The following is a 17,006-nucleotide window of genomic DNA, read 5'->3' on the forward strand; positions in this document are numbered from 1 at the left end:
TGATGATGCTGCTGCCCTCGTCTCTCCCTCTTTCTGGTCGTCTCCCAGTGTGTGGCGGTGCAGTGCAGCGGGCTGAGCCGAGCCACCGGTGCTCTCAGCGTGTGTGAGGGCAGCGTACAGCAGCCGACCGTGGAATACAGAACAACGGACGACAAAAAAAAAAAAAAAAAAAAAGGGGGGGGGGGCTGAGAAAAACGGAGTCTGTGGAGTGCAGGAGTCTCTCTTCCCCTCCCTCTCTCCCCCCATTTCTTTTTCTCTGTCTACATACATCTCTCCATCTCTCTGTCTGTTGGACTCTCTCTCTCTCTCTGACACACACACACACACACACACACACACACACACACACACACACACACACACACACACACACACACACACACACACACACACAAAGACTCCCTTTCCCTCTCCTTTTCCCACACTCTAATGCTGCTGTTGTGAGCAGCGAGACTCTCTCTGCATGGAGGCACAGGGAGGGGCAGGGAGTCCAGGTGAGAACATTTTTTTTTTTCCATCATCTTCATCCCTCATTTGCATGTCCACAGCTGTGACAGTGCTTTCTTTGTCTCCGTTATTTTACCAACAACACACTTAGCCCTGTGGTGTGTGAATAGCTTGCCTCGGTGTGAATGAGCATTGCTCTGTGTGGATGGTGCAGGAGACTGTGTCTGGGGGTGGTCACCTGTTTGGAATGCATTTAGAGAGTTGCCATCCACAAAAAGAAAAGGTTAGCCCGAGCATCATGGCTTCCAGGGAAACTCTTTTGATTTCATTGCAATGTAAGACCACTGCCAAGTCTGGTCATATACAAATGAGTAGGGCGTGCACACGCAGTTGGTAGTGTCAATATCCCCAGGTTTCGTATGGTTATACTAAAAAAAATAATAATAATTATTACGTAAGTATTGATCAAATTGTTTCCGCTTCGGCGTAAGGTTATGATTCTATCTATTCTATCTATTTATATTGTTCTCTCACAAACATAGAAGTGTGTTCACAGACATTGCCATTCGACAAATCCGTACAAAAGAGTGAAAAAAAATGTGGAACCAGATCACAGACATGAAAATGTCTAAGATGCTTTTGTGTAAGATGCTAAAATTGGAATGCTTCTCTGGACCGCTGGACACTCCGAAATCTTAACTCTTAACTATGCTCAATGGGAACCCCATCTGGTTGTTAAATATAAGAAAAGGACTAACATTAGCAGCATGTCTACAAATGCCTACACTCTCACTCCGGACATCCGAAATACCACCCAAACCCTCCAGGTTACGAACTACGATGAACTCTCTGGGAAAGGTGTAGTCGGGACAACTGGGGACCATCGCCTCCTGCCCAGCCTGGCCAAAAACAATATTGATTTATCGGAGCAAGATAGTGAGTTTGATTAAAACGCCGGCAAACAAACGTCTCTTCCCCCACCTCTCCCCTCTCTCTGCCCCGCTCCCCGTTGACCTCATGGCGATCTGATTCGGAGGGAGTCATGCATGATGGCTTGAAAGAGGGCTTACCATCGCCCACAAAAGGATTGTTTTGGGACGGCTCAGAGTGTCCTCTGAGTCTTCACTGTGCAGCGCTGATCCAGTTCCCCTGGTTATCAGCGATCAAGGGCCCTCAATTTAATACGCACGGACCCACATCCGATAAGATTTTTGTCCCCGGGACCCCAATTTGTTTTTGTCAGATAAGATTTAGTCCAAAACGGACCAAACCTGTCTATACTGTAGTTAGGGAGAGTGGAACAGTGGAACTAGCATCTGATTTCCACATCCCCTGACGCTGCCGACGTCTTGTCAATAAGGGTGAAGTTTGACTAGTTATCATTTTACTTATAAATAAATTCTGGAACCTCTGGAAGGACCCCTGGTTGAGATCCACTGGTTCTCAACTGATTGTCTACCAGGTCAGCCTCTACGTGGAAACCTCTTTGGACGTTTATTAGATATGGCATCCCGTACCTCCCCACATTTCCTTTAAGGGTGTCCTTCCACTGGGACGCTTTTTGGGGATCCGGGCAGATCTTTCTGGGTGTTCGTGGTTGGCGTGTTCATGTTCACATGCGGGAGGAGTAAACAAACAGCACTGTGGCAACTGACACGATGTTTAAACCGTCTTGGTAACTCAATCAAAGAGACAGATGTTACGGTGGGTTCTGAACATTGTTAAACGATGGCGCTGGGAGACACTGAGCCGACTATTTCATTTTAGTGGGGGAAGCTGCGGTCTTTCAAATTATTTGGGGCCTCTGGAGGGAAATCAATCAATAGCCAACAATGAACGCTGGTTGGCACAGCCAGCACAAAACTGGATTCCATCATGTATTTGCTGTCTCTGCAGGCTAAGCACGCACGCACGCCCACGCCCATGCCCACGCCCATACACACACACACACACACAGACACATATTGTACAGTAACATGCACACACAGGTAACCCCAACATTAACATTTTACTGTAACATGCTTTTTACATTAAAAAAAATACAGAATCGATACAGGATACATCACACAATGCATGATGAAATAATTCAATTGGATATCTTTCCAAACTCTGAAGTCTACTTGAGGCCAATGTAACCCCCTCTCCTGTGTCCTCTTTGTGACTCAACCACTTGAAGAGACGTGAGGGAGCATCTGAAACACAATTAGCAAGCATTCACAAGCAAACACACACACACACACACACACAGACACACACACTATAGGGGATCAATAGACTAATTATCAATAGATCAACAGAACATTGTATTATTCTAGTCTAATGACCTGCTCTTGTCTCATTATTAGGTCTTAGGTATTAGGGCTGTTCTGAAATTAGTTCAGATAGAGAAAATCAGAGTAAGGCCCAGGAAAAGCAATAATACATTAAGCAAATAAATTGCCTTCTCCAATCCTTTTCCTATTACATTTCATTGTAACTGAGCAGGTTGCTTTTCAATTGGAAGTGTGCGTGTGTGCAAGTGTGTGTGCGTGTGTGTGCGTGCGCGTGCATGCGTGCGTGCGTGCGTGTGTGTGTGTGTGTGTGTGTGCGTGTGCGTGTGCGTGTGTGGGAGGGAGCATAAAGTGGATTTATATCGGGGTTTTTTTCTGAAACACCATGAGGCTTTTACGGTTGTTCACTCCAGGAATGCAAAATTGGAAATTAGAATGAAAGTTATATTGCTTCTTTCTTATTAAAGAGACATGCTGTAGCTAAATAAATGTTCATGGGTATGGAAAAATAAATGCAGGTTAAGAAAAAAAAAAAGACATCTGATATGTTCACCATCCATATTTAAGTCCATAAGTAATACCTGTCAATTATTTATTCAATCTACCTCTGTGGTTGTCACTCTGCCTATCCTGACAGAGCCCAATAAAGACATCCAGAAGCTGCTGAAGCCCTCCAGCTCAGCAGAACTGTCCAAGGAGCTGTTCCACCACCCGGTCGGGGAGGAGGACGGAGGCCTCGCAGGGCACACCGCCAGCCTGCTGCATGTCACAGAGCGGAGACGTGAGTACAGGGGTAAGGTGTGGTTGGAACAGTGGGTGGATGGAAAGGGCTGGATGGAAGGTTGAGTGGGTGGATAGGATGGATGACCCAATAAGTGTTGAGAATAGTTCAGTCGTGATGGATGAAACGAGTGATGGAATGATGGGTAGATGGATAGAATGATGAGTGGATGGATGGATGGATGATGGGTAGAGCAATGATTGAATAATGGGTGTATTGAAGGAGGGATGGATGGATGGATGGATGATAATAGCGGGGGTTGGATGGATGGATGGAGGGATGGATGGACACAGTAGGGGAAGGATGGATGGATGGATGGTGAATGGATGGAGTGGGGGATAGATGGTTCCATAGACTTGGGGATGGAACACCAATTGCAAGATGCTTGACCTGCATAATATCATAATACAGGGAATTCATGAAATATTTTGCAGCCCCATCAGGTTCGTCCTCGGGAACTCATTGCTGTGAAACAACAACAACGCTGACCACTCAAGTTAAAAATTGACTTTTTGTTTTGTTTTTATTGGGGCCATAGATGGATTTGAATCTATTTAAGAAGTGTGCAGTCAATGAAAGACTGTGCTCAAATCTACCGTCATTTCTACATATTTTATGATCTTCCCTCATCATTGGAAGGTTAGATCTCTTGGGTCCTGAGCGGTCACTCTGCGTGCGGAGGCCTCAGTTTCTCTCACACCAAAGCTCTTTCCTGAAGAAGCTCCTTTGTGGGTCGGTCCCGCACAGAGGCTGCTCTGTCCCCAGGCCCAGCCGCAGGCAAAGCAACGCAGAGATGGATGCGGGCTCTACAAGGAAACCATTATCCATACTCGCCTAAATAAACACTTGTTCGGGGACTCGGCTTTGCCAGAGCAGATAATGTCACCGTCTTGGTACTTTATCCTGACTGGCGGCCATGACACCTGGCAGGCTAGTGTGGTCAACACTGTGAGCCAAATGGATGTGGGGGAAGTAGGCTGGCAATGGATTCAAAACTTTGCCATTCATCACTTGTCACACGTGAAATGACTGTACATAATAGAAAAAAGGAACTCTGTTTCTGACAAAAAGTCAGAAATTGACGTGGAAATGTAACTGGTAAACCTGTAAAAAGTGGTTTATCATCCAGACATTAGAAAGCTGTTCTTATACAATGATATATAAAAAACTACTATGTCAATCATACCTCTGTACAACACCTTTTCTATTTGTACTTCTTTATTCTGGGCTGTCTATGCTCTTTTTTGTGTATCTATACTGCTATGCTCTTTTTTTGGGGTTTGACAGTGTTCCCCTCCCCAAAAATCCCAGTCACCGCCCCCGAGCCTCAGCAGGCTTGAACAGCGGGGTCCTGGATGGTGAGAAGATGAAGGGGATCAGGGGAACGTCCAGTTGACGGACGGCCCCATCCATCCCACACTTCCCTCAAAACTATTCATTAATAGTATACCTCTTTCCTATTATCTGCTTTCATTAACATTGATGTCTTAATTTATTTATTTATAATAGGGCAAAGGGGAAGAGGAGGGAATTAAAACGAAACAAGGAGTAGAAAAAGTAGAAAAAAGTAATAAACAAAAGAAATGTCGCCCTCGGGCCTACATCCTTCCATGCCTGCAAACAATTACGTGTCGGTGACTGCTAAGATAATTCAACACAAAAGCCTGAGGTCAGAGCACAATAAAAACTCAGCAGCGTCCATCTGCGTTGGCAGGGAGTCGTGGTCTGAATCCTCTATTGGCAGCTCTGGGCCCACAGAGCAGGGGCTGCCGAGATGGAGGCCATTGTTTTTGTCGGCCTGGGAAGGAGAACGTGTTACTGATCAATTATTTAAGGCGAATGGGTGTGTGTGTATGTGTATGTGTGTGTATGTGTGTTTGTGTGTGTATGTGTATGTGTGTGTTTGTGTGTGTGTGTGTGGGCGGGGGCGCATAAAATAAGGAGGAGGAAGGGGGGCAATGGAAAAAGGCTATAACCAGTTTAGAATGGATGCAGGGGAGATAAAAATGGGAGATAGAATTTCTCTATATTACTCACTACTTCTCCATCTTTCTACCCCCTCTCTATTTTTCAATGCCTCCTTTCTCCCGATGCTCCGCTCCTCCCAATTTTTTATTCCAGCCGGGCTTCATCTCTCCCCCCAGGCGGGCGGTCTGTTCTCACTGTTTTCACTTTTCATCCTCCGCCGTTTTCCCACCCCCTTAAATTGGTCAACCTCTGGTTTCTCCCCTCTCCCTGAAAGGAGGGTGAGAGAGGCACGCTGCCATGGGCGGCCTTGTTCCGACCTCTGGGGAGGAAGCTATTCCTGTTCCCCCAATTTCTTCATCTGCTCTCTCGCCCCTTGCCACACGTGCAGGTATCGAGAAATTTACCGCAATAGATAGTAGAAGAGAAGAGAGTCGTCTCATCGGCCGCCGGTTCTCTTTCGTTTGCACGTGTCTTCCCTCATCCCAACGAATACCACGCTTCATTTCCCCGCCAAAATCACACTCAAAACCTCCTAACGAGTTGGCCGCGAGAAGAATTTAGAGATGACGAACCTCCCAACTGTATTGGTCTCGCTAACCTTGGTCCTTTTTCCTCCCTCCGTCTCTCTTGCTTGCTCGCTGAATCGCCGCCGTTCTCAGCTCGTGCGAGCCCATTTGTCTCGTCTCTCTCGTTCTCTCTCAGACGGCCGTTATTCTCGCACCGACTCGGGGGATTCGCGGAAAGATAAAGCAGCGCACTAGTCGATATATTCATGTCGAATCCTTCTCCGCATCGCACGTGTATGCGTAGATAATACGCAGATCGTATTTTTGGTCTGTTATTAAGTCGCTGGCTTTGTGGGTGGCAGGTTCCAGGCTTCATCAGGATCGAGCGTGAAGGCGTGTAAACAAACATGCACGAGTGTGACGTGGAGGGAGGAATGCATTGAGTTGACTCAACCGTACGGGTGAGAATTACACAAATAATAATAATTCACCAGTGGGAAAATGGGAGAAGTTGACTTTATGTGATTGTACATTGTAGACTGGTTATCGTGGTTCTTTTACTTGCGTAGTTGTGTTAATGGCATATACCTAAAATTAATATGCCATTAACGTAGGAATGCCAGTTTTATTCTACCGTTCTGCTCTTAATGTGTGGACACAGACAATAATACCAACATGACAAAGCTGACAACTATACAGGGCATGTTTTGTAGACTCTAATTCAGGAGGATGCCTGACTATGGGGTACTGTGGCTTTCTCCCCCTTTCACGCTTTAAACCACGCGTCGCAAACTACCTCCAAGACAGGAGGAGTGTGCGTCTCAGCTCCCGCTCCCCTGCACTTCAGACGTTGGAGCTCCGACTTCAAACACCGTCGACTCCGGCTTCTTCCCTTTTTTTTTTTTTTTTTTTTTTTTCCCTGCCGTTTCTCTCTGATCTTCGCAGTTTTTTCCTCTTTTCTCTTGAATTTCTAATTTCCCCCTCTCATCGCCGGCGTTATGTTTTGCGACGGGACCGTGGTTTCTTTACCGTCTTTGCACACGCTCAAAAAATAATAATACTCACGAGGCGCAAAGAAGGTGGCGAACGCCTTTCAATCTGGAAGCACGTCCCTCTGTTTTTACGCAGGAACAGCTCTAAAGGACTCGTTTAGACACATTTAGTCAAACTTAATATTTAAAAAGCTGATTTTCTGCATTACGTTCCGATGTCGTTTAAAGTTCTTGTACTCCACAAACAGGCTTCAGCGGGAATCAGGAGGATGTAACAAATCCCAGTCGTGGCAAATACTGTGGACGGAGTTTAAAACGCGAGGAAGTGGCACATGGGAGACGCGGGATAATAGCAGCTTTAAACACGTCAGTCACACCCCCTCCACCCCCTGCTTACACACCCACCCCCACACACACACACACACACACACACAGATTGCAGCACGCCTTGTGGTGTTTAACTCAGGTCTTATTGCTTGTGGCTGCACAGCACAGCTACAGCTAACTAACACTGCGCTGTCATCGCACCTGCAGATCAATTCAAACCTAAAGTAATCCTCATGTTACCACAAAAGACACAGAGTTAAAGCGTTTCTTCAACAAAGCACTCGGGAGGGGGCGAGCTCCCAAAATAGACTCCGTCATAGTGACACTTTGGAAGTCGTCTGATCGGAATGCTGATCCCGTCACGTTGATTCTAGGCGCCGGGAGGACATGTTTACAGCCCCATCTGTGCTTCTTGTACGAAGCGGCGGGCGTCTGAGACCTGAGCGGAATGAAACAGGTGGCTGAAACCCACCAGAGGAAAAAAAAACAAAAAAACAAGACACGTTGCAGTCCCGGGAGGATGTAGATGGATTTTTTTTCTTTTTCCCAACTCCCCCATTTTGTCTAGGCGAGGCAGAGTGTGAGGCACAGAACAGAATAGTCACCCAGGGAGAAACGCCGGAAAAACAACCGTCGTCAGATATTTCTAAATTCATCGCCGCATTATGTTTGCGCAGATGAAATCAAATCCAGTCAACCTATAGTGATGACTATGACAGAGAGTCTTCGCACACTGTGTATTTATTATCGATAAATGGATAATAAATACAAACTGGATATAAACTCCAGTGAAAATTAGCCGGGGGAAAAAAACTCAACAAAAATTCAGCTCTTGATGCCAGACTGTAGCTATTGCCTGTGTTGTGTCCGTGCCCCTCAGAGCCCCTGAGCAGCGTGTCATCCCTGGAGGTGCACTTCGATCTGCTGGACCTGACGGAGCTGACCGACATGTCGGACCAGGAGCTGGCGGAGGTTTTTGCTGACTCGGATGAGGAGAACCACAATGAGTCCCCAGCAGGTCAGTCGGGTATGGTCGCACACGGACTGTTGACGGGTTTTGAGGAGAAGAGGGGCCTCGAACGGACAAGGACAAATGGATAATCGAAAGAATGAATGAAATCCATGAAATAATGGATATACTATTCTTTGAGTCTATCCACTGAGAGGCCTTGCTTGATGTTTTATGCACCGTTCCACAGTATTTCAAGCTTAAGGCGTGATTGAATTAGAATATTCTCCCCCTATAGTTTTCCTCTTTTTTTTGCCTTCACTACTTATCCAAATGGTGATTCGTCACGTTGCCAGGTAAATGGTAGACGATAGCTTGTTTATTCTAATTGATGAATAATGTTAAATTGATAGGAACCAACAGAATCATTAGAAATGTGACTTAATATGCAGCGAAAATAACGTATTTCTGTTCGTTAAGAGTTTTGTGGGATATGCTGTGAGCTAATTAATAATAATTTGATTCCACTCAACATAGCCATTGGGAAATGAATCAAATGTGAGACATCGAATGAACAATCAGAATGCATGAATATATTTAACTGGGAGTGTCCGTGTTAGATAGTTATTAACACACATGCCCCTGGCAGCACGCCGATCCTGCCTTTTTCTGCATAAACCAAGAAAACTTAACCTGCACACTCGTCACAGCAGCAGGAAGAGAATAAAAACAACAAAATCACCTTCCGCCCAAATTGCCAAAGGAAGCAAAAAATGCGCTCCATGTTTTATTTATGACCATGTTCCCTCTTGCTGCATACTGAGAGGGAGGCCTCCCTTTGATACTCCCCTTATCCCTGAACAGTCAAGCAGGGTACAGCACCATCCAGGTTTCATAGCTAAATATTTACGTGAAGAGTTATCAGCGGCGTGATTAACAGGCAGGATTAATTGGCAAGACTCACATCTTTGAGTCAAACTTTTGGATCGGAAAAAGCTTCTTTGACATTCTGTCTTAAATGTGGATATCATAATGAAATTATAGACTAGTAAGTCTGGACACTGCATCCTGTATCTAGGCAGCAAGTCACTATTACAATATATGTTTTTTTAACCCACATCATAAATGGAATTGAGCAACAAACCATATGTGTATCTTTGAAGGTCAAACTGGGAGACACAAATAGATCCATCCCATCATCCAAACCAGTCTTCATGTTTCCCATTGATTTCTCTGATGCACCAGACCAGTGGTTCTCAATGTGGCGTTCGGGGACCCCTCAAGGGTCCTTCAAGAGGCCCCATGGGGTCCTAGGCAAAATGATTAATAGTTAAAGATCGAAATTATTACATTGACAATAATGATGACTGTCCAGATAGTAGTATTCAGTAGCAGACAGCTTCACTGTTATCCTCCTAACTATAGTCTAGATAGGTATGGAAGATTGGACTAAATCATCCATCAATCATCTAACGATAAATATCTTCTTAGATTGGGGTTCTCGAAAAAAAAAAAAAATCCTATCAAATGGGGTCTGTGGCCTAGCGCTTGTCAAAGTGAGGGTCGTTGATGTTAAAAAGGAGAATCACTGCACTCAGTGACTGTGTGTAGTCGGTGTGTAACTGGTGCTATTCTCACACACACACACACACACACACACACACACACACACACACACACACACACACACACACACACACACACACACACACACACACACACACACACACACACACACACACACACACCAATAACCAACATAACAGAAGAGCAGTGGAGGTGGAGAGAGCGGCTCTAGGTGAAACTCCTCTCAGAGCTCTAATCTCTCAAAGCTCTGGAGGAGGTTGTGGACTCTGTGTACATGAGGACCTTCTAAAAGTGAAGTCAATGACGTACGAGACACGTCCTGACCAAATATTTTAATGTTGGAGGAACATTGGTCTGTTTTCACCGTTGGTGAAGAAAGACGATGGCATTACTTAGACACGTCTTAACAGGAAATGCCAATGGGATGCTTCTGGAGCGCTGGGACAAAGTTCTGTGGTCATGAATATACATCATCTTAAGACCATTTTCTCAAATTAGACGGAGCCACTTGTCTTTCTTTACTGGACTCAGACGAGAAGGTCAATACCAGTACTACCAGTACTAAGATAGAGGCTGCAGGAAAAGACACGTGGACATTATGTTAAAAGTATGCAGGTTCACAGCAACTGTGACCGCATCCAAACGCACACCAAGTTGTGCACGCTATATTCCGGAAATATCCCGCCAAACTTTGCACCACATCACGAGGTGAGGTCCTAAATCTGGGTGAGGGATAGGGAACGGCTTAGTCACGCGGGCAGTGGTTCTGGCTCAGCAGCCGATCCTTACAGACGGACAGATGTGGAGACAGATTTGCACAGGCCAGTGTTGCGTACAGAACGTAATGGGGGAGGTTTCCCCAGAGTATAAACCTACTTTTACCCCCTGCTACTCCTGTCATGGTCCCTTTTTTCCTCCTCCTCCTACAGTTCCCTTGTTATAACTTTTATAACCGTTGCAGCGGCTCTCGCTATTTGTCCTCATTGGAGAGTTCTACCGTGGAGCAGCGGGTTATCGCGTTGAGTAATGGTCCCATTAGCCGACTGCTCTGGAGCGCTATCTGCGCTCGACAGAGGACTCTTTTGAAAATTTGATTATATTTCACAACTAGAAGATATCTGGCATGATGTGCCTGTGGAGGGAGCTTGTCATGGGCGCAACTAGATCCTTTTCAAAGAGTTTCTCGTCCAAAGAGTTGACCAGTAAATTAGTCTGGTTTAAACCGGCGTGTTTTGACTGGAACTCTTCCGATCAATTACTTTTGATTATTGATCCAAAACAAACAAAACAAAATTTTCTGTGTATTATACAGTTCACTCTGGAAGGGGAAGATACTGTACAGTCCCGCTCCCATTTTTTCGTTGCTACTGCATGGCTAATCCACATCATGTTAGATGATGGTCTAAAGCAGCAACATTGCTCACATTGTGATGCCGAAATTAACAGTCTACAATTACCAGCACTATCATCCGACACCACACATTTAAATGAGGATGTATATTTCATTAAAACGCAACGACAAAACTGTATCCTCAGTCTTACTCTTACCCACACTTGTATATTGCTTGCTAAAACCTTTTATTTTTTAAGTACATCTCTTTAAAATATCCCTAGCCATTTTTCAGAATTTGCACAAGTCCTCACTGTCTCCAAGTGCTCCACTTGTCCTTGAAACAAACTGGTTGATATGAAGCCTTGCCCCGTCCTGAACTCAAACTCTTTTCACCATCCCAGCCCGAGCGTCTCAGCACCGGATCAATCCGTTTTCTGGCGTTAAACAGGCCTATCAGCACCGGCACAAAACGGTGTCTATGGCCTCCGTCAGCCTCACGCTGCATGCAGACGGTGCAGGTGCAGCGGGAGGGAGCCCCGGGCCTCAACATCTGCTGCCTTGTGCTGCCAGACCATAAAGTCCCAAAGTAGCGGGAGACCGACGAGCTCATATAAAAGCACATGAACTCCATATTGGTGTTTGTAAACTATCTGAATCAGTGTTGTGTGGCGTGCTGAGTAGTTAATGTGTACCAGTATGCACCTCTAGAGAGTAATATCCTTATATCCTGTTATATCCTTTCCTCAAAGTTAACGATCTGCAGCTCCACATAGCAGCCATCCTCCTGGCGCTGGGCCGAACAGTTGGGCCTTTTCCAACATCCTGATCAGTTTCCTTGTGCGCTCATCGCAAAAGATGTAAATGCAAAACGTAGATATCAATGTCGATGATTGACAGGTGAGGGACTGACGACCGTGCAATAGGAACCAAATTCAAGAGCGGGTATTTCACTGCAGCAAACAAGGTATTATTTATAAAATAGTTGTATTTATGACCAAAAAATACTACTAGGATAGTCATTGTTAATTAGGGTCCTCGTGTACAGAATGTAGGATGACAATCCTATTGTTATTGCTGTTTAGTCTTGTTCTTGTTCTCCTTGTTCTTCAGCCAAATTGCGTTGGCTTTTTTCTTTGCACACGAGTCCCCCCGGTCCCCCCATCGATATTATAATGGTCCCGTGCATGGGCGTGGCAAAATGGCCGGCCACGCCCTCTTTAAGATTTCAAAACCTCAAACCTATTCACTTTTTCCCATGAAAACTCACAAGATTCGGTGCATGTATTTAACATCACTAGACTTACAAAAAATGTCATGTTGGGGAAAAAAGGCACTGTTTACCTGACTTTTTTGTCGCTTTCGGGTCATTGTCATGGTCCTACTTTGGCGGACTCCTCCAAGCCGATTTATCGGGTCCCGCCGACACTTGCACTTTGAGGACCCGGTCATCGCTGCTTGTAGCTTTAATTCTAATTATATTCTGTCATTGACTATTTTTTTCTTCTGAAACAAATTGGGTGGAGCATGGTTCGCCCTGGAGAAGTTAGTTCGTTAGTTGGTTTGCGCGTTTGCTCGAGTACTTCAAGTCCTCTTTTTAATATGTGATTTAGGACGGGAGGTTCTCCAGGAAGCACGCAGGCTCGCAGTGCTTCCTGGGAGTGTGTTCAATGCAGCGGGTGGTGTCCGTTCCGTGCGTGGGAGAAAAGGATTTATCCCGCGAGCAACTTACATCACAAATCTCATTTGTGAAGTGCAGCTGCTGCATGTAGATTCCCTAAAACCTCCCTGGTTGTCCTGACCCCTGTGGTTATCCGACACGCATTCTTCTTCCTCCTCCCGCCCCTGGGAAATCTGCCGAAAAAGTGAGAATAACGGCATGTGTCACAACAGCACACGGGCAGAGCCGTATATGCCGGCGATTAAGGATTCACCGTCATTCCTCGGGCAAACGATTATTGGTCTTGCTCGGGCGAACGATTATTGGTCTTGAATCCACTTCATCGTCAAATAATTCTCCCAGGGAGTCCATAAGCGCCGACGGGGCTGGGGGGGGGGGGGGGGGGGGGGGGGTCAAGGTGTCCAGGTTGTAGGAAGCCGGGCGAGGAAGAGGGGAGCACCGGTGGAACAGGGAGGGGAGCCATGACGGCGCTGGAGGGCGGGTGACTGAGTTCATTTTAAATGGAGGCTCCTAAATAATTCACTCTTCCCTGCTGGATACAAGGCTGTGTCCTTCACCAGACATTTAAAATGTAAATATCATCTGAGCGCGCGAACAAAACGTCCACTCCCTGCGCTCACGCTCGCTTTGTCTCCTAATTTAGATTCTTTTCCTGCTTTAGCCGTTACATATTCTTCCCTTCCCATCAGTGTAAGCACCTACAGTTAATGTGCAAACAGTGACATTTCATTTATTATTATTATTTTTTTAACACTGACAATCAGATGACCAAATTAGAAACCCTGAATAAATTCTGCAGAGCTAAAAAGACTTTTTCCTTTTTCCTACGACGGCTTCCATGACAGGAGGCTTTGCATTGAAAACATAGTTTCACGTGTACCGTGGCTCTACATGACAATCCAAACTCTGGCCCCTGTCACATGCCACCGATATTGGATTAAGGTTTGTTTGACCAAATAAGATAAGATCAGATAACACTTTGATTCAGGCGTCACAGCAGCAGAAGTTGACAGTGCAAGTCAAAAAAGAGACTGAAAAAATCGAATAAACTACATATACACATATAAATAGAAATTAAAAAGGAATATATATATATATATATATATATATATATATATATATATATATATATATACACTGTATATATACTGAATGCTGAGAGTACATTTCCATGTACATCCAGCTCAGCTCCTGGTAATAAAATGTAGATAATGTATGAGGATGTGCTTTAAAGCGCTGGGCAGCTGCCAGTTAGGACACCTCAAGGTGGAACAAAGCATTAGCATTTTAGCATTAATAGCATTTTCCTCCAGCCGAACCCGGGTCAGGATAGAATAACGCAGGCAAATATAAAGGCTTGTCATTGGAAGTGGATTCAAATGTCGGGACTGTCCGGGGGGAAATGTGTGAAAGGGGAAGGAGTTAAAAAAAATAAAAAATAAATAAATCAATGCTGTGTCCTCCTCCTCACTCCCTGCTGCGGGGTGTCCTTGAGCAAGGCCATTAACCCCCCGCTGCCTTAACCCTGATCATAATTAGGATGCTTACAGGAGTGTGTGGCCGGAAAAGGTCGTCGTCTACCTGCTGGAATCACACCCGAGAGTGGGGGGGGGGGGGGGGGTACACATGAGGAAACAGGACGTTCCCCCTTTCAAGTCCCGATCTGGAGCCATTTTTGTCCCAGTCCACTTCCCAAGCATTATCGTCCCCCGACCCTCTCCGCGCGATCCAGAAAGACATGTTTGTGAGGCGAGGCGAGCCACTCGTGTTCCCCAAGAGGCTCCGACCCCCCTCCCTGCCCGTCACACTGGAAAACAAGACTTTGGATCAATTCGGTGGCTTCCTCCGCCGTCGCATGCAGCACAGCCACGTCGCTGAATGCACTCTTTATCATCCCTCCAAGGAGAGGAACACTGCCCCGTGATGAGCCGGACAAGACCATAGGAACAGAATGAGCTCGTAAAATAAGAACTTCAACTGATGCGTGAATAAATTGTGTTGATGTGTTGATACAGTGTATGCAAACATCAAGATGTGTGGAATCATTTGGATAATGGCATAATAGTTGAATATGAAGGAGCGCTGCATACGTGGAGGGTGGGAGGGGTTTTTAGCAAACTGTTTGCATCCTAATGGTGCATAATGGTTTACATTTCCTGAATTCCACCCAAGGGAATAATTAAGTCTCATCTTATAACCTGCATGGTCTGGTTCGTGAACCTCTCTTCTTTTTTCTACTGCATTCAGGCTTTGTATGCAAACAAAGACGAGACAAGACATATTACACACACAGAATCCAACAAGGCAGGTATTGCGAGGCTCAGCACCGACACCGGTGTTGTTGTTCTGCTCATTAAAATCCAGCGGACACGGCATAAATTCTCTCTCTCTCTCTCTCTCTCTCTCTCTCTCTCTCTCTCTCTCTCTCTCTCTCTCTCTCTCTCTCTCTCTCTCTCTCTCTCTCTCTCTCTCTCTCTCTCTCTCTCTCTCTCTCTCTCTCTCTCTCTCTCTCTCTCTCTCTCTCTCTCTCTCTCTCTCTCTCTCTCTCTCTCATTCACCAGTTACACAGAAGCCCAATAAAAAGATCCAGACTTTTGTTAAGTGCAGTGAAGTGTCCTCCTTCCAGTTCCTTACAGGGAAGACAGCACCACCTAGTGGTGCAAAGTGCAGCTGGCCATATAATTTTTAAAACATTACGTAGGCTATTAAGCAGTACAGATTTGATATATTTATAAAAAAAAAAAAAAAAAAAACGCACAACTTTCCACATTTGTCCGAATGTTTTGTTTTTTTTATCCAGCGGTTTATAGTTATTGTTAATTCTAACTTTCAGACTCACCTTTTTATATGCATGACCATGCAAGTACAATATGTTTGTGTTCGTGTGCAGTTTTTCTTTTCACATTCTCTGTATCTCTATATCATTACTTTGGTAACTTATGACTGTAGCTTTGGGCGTCCATGTCTGTATATTTATATATTATATATGCTGTATATTTCTGTCATTGTGTGACATCAGGTCCGCACCAGTCCATCCTGCCCAGAGGGGGATACATGCGCTCCCCGTCGTGGACGCGCTGCAGCAAAGTGGAGCCGCCGAGGGAGAGGAAGTACCACAGCGACTCAGATACCACGGAGCCCTTCATGAAGTCTGAGAGGCCCAAGCAGCCGTGACGTCCGACCGCAGCAGAACACGCAGGCTGGACGCGGAGAGGAGGCGGAGGCCCAGAGCAGACCAGAGCGGACCAGAGCAAACCAGAGCGGACCTGAGTAGACCAGAGCAGACTAGAGCGGACCATAGCAGAGCGGACCAGAGTAGACTGGAGGGGATCAGAGTGGACCAGAGCAAACCAGAGTGGACCAGCGCAGACCAGAGCAGATCAGAGTTGACCAGAGAAGACTAGAGCGGACTAGAGTGGACCAGAGCAAACCAGAGTGGACCAGAGCGGACCAGAGTGGACTATAGCAGACCAGAGCGGACCAGAGTGGACTATAGCAGACCAGAGCGGACCAGAGTGGACTATAGCAGACCAGAGCGGACCAGAGAAGACTACAGGGGACCAGAGCGGACCAGAGAAGACTACAGCGGACTAGAGTGGACCAGAGCAAACCAGAGTGGACCAGAGCGGACCAGAATGGACTATAGCAGACCAGAGTGGACCAGAGAAGACTACAGGGGACCAGAGCGGACCAGAGAAGACTACAGCGGACTAGAGTGGACCAGAGCAAACCAGAGTGGACCAGAGCGGACCAGAATGGACTATAGCAGACCAGAGTGGACCAGAGAAGACAACAGCGACCAGATCGGACAAGAAGGGGGAGCCAGAGCAGACTAAAGAGGCCGCTCCCACCTCCACTCGGTGTTTAATGGACAGTTTTTTCCACATCAAAGTCTGACATTGTGCTCTGTGCTTGTGTTGAAGGATGGAGAGAAGATGATCTTTCTCTCATGCACACACTCAGTCTCCCCCTCTCGCTCTCTCTCTCTCTTGCTCTCTCTCACACACACACACACACACACACACACACACACACACACACACACAGGCACACACACACACAGACACACACGCGCGCAGTAAAAAGGAAATTCATTGTGTTTTTCATGAAAGGGGTTTTATTGCACTCTGGGTTGCCAGAAGTATAAGCTTTGTGATTTGGTGACAAA

General features: G+C 46.0%; 1 protein-coding gene across 1 annotated transcript; it reads left to right on the top strand.

Annotated features, from left to right (window-relative positions):
- Positions 1 to 463: 463 nt before the first annotated feature.
- dbndd1 (dysbindin domain containing 1) lies at positions 464 to 16,713 on the top strand (the record flags this gene model as incomplete). Its single annotated transcript, XM_079997771.1, has 4 exons — positions 464 to 494; positions 3,355 to 3,510; positions 8,172 to 8,309; positions 15,858 to 16,713. 4 exons carry the CDS (start codon positions 464 to 466, stop codon positions 16,010 to 16,012), a joined length of 480 nt encoding a protein of 159 aa, XP_079853897.1. The 3' UTR covers positions 16,013 to 16,713.
- Between the last annotated feature and the right edge of the window lie 293 nt (positions 16,714 to 17,006).

Source organism: Zeus faber (genome assembly GCF_960531495.2).
Source record: "Zeus faber genome assembly, chromosome: 3".
Taxonomy (NCBI): Eukaryota; Metazoa; Chordata; class Actinopteri; order Zeiformes; family Zeidae; genus Zeus; species Zeus faber.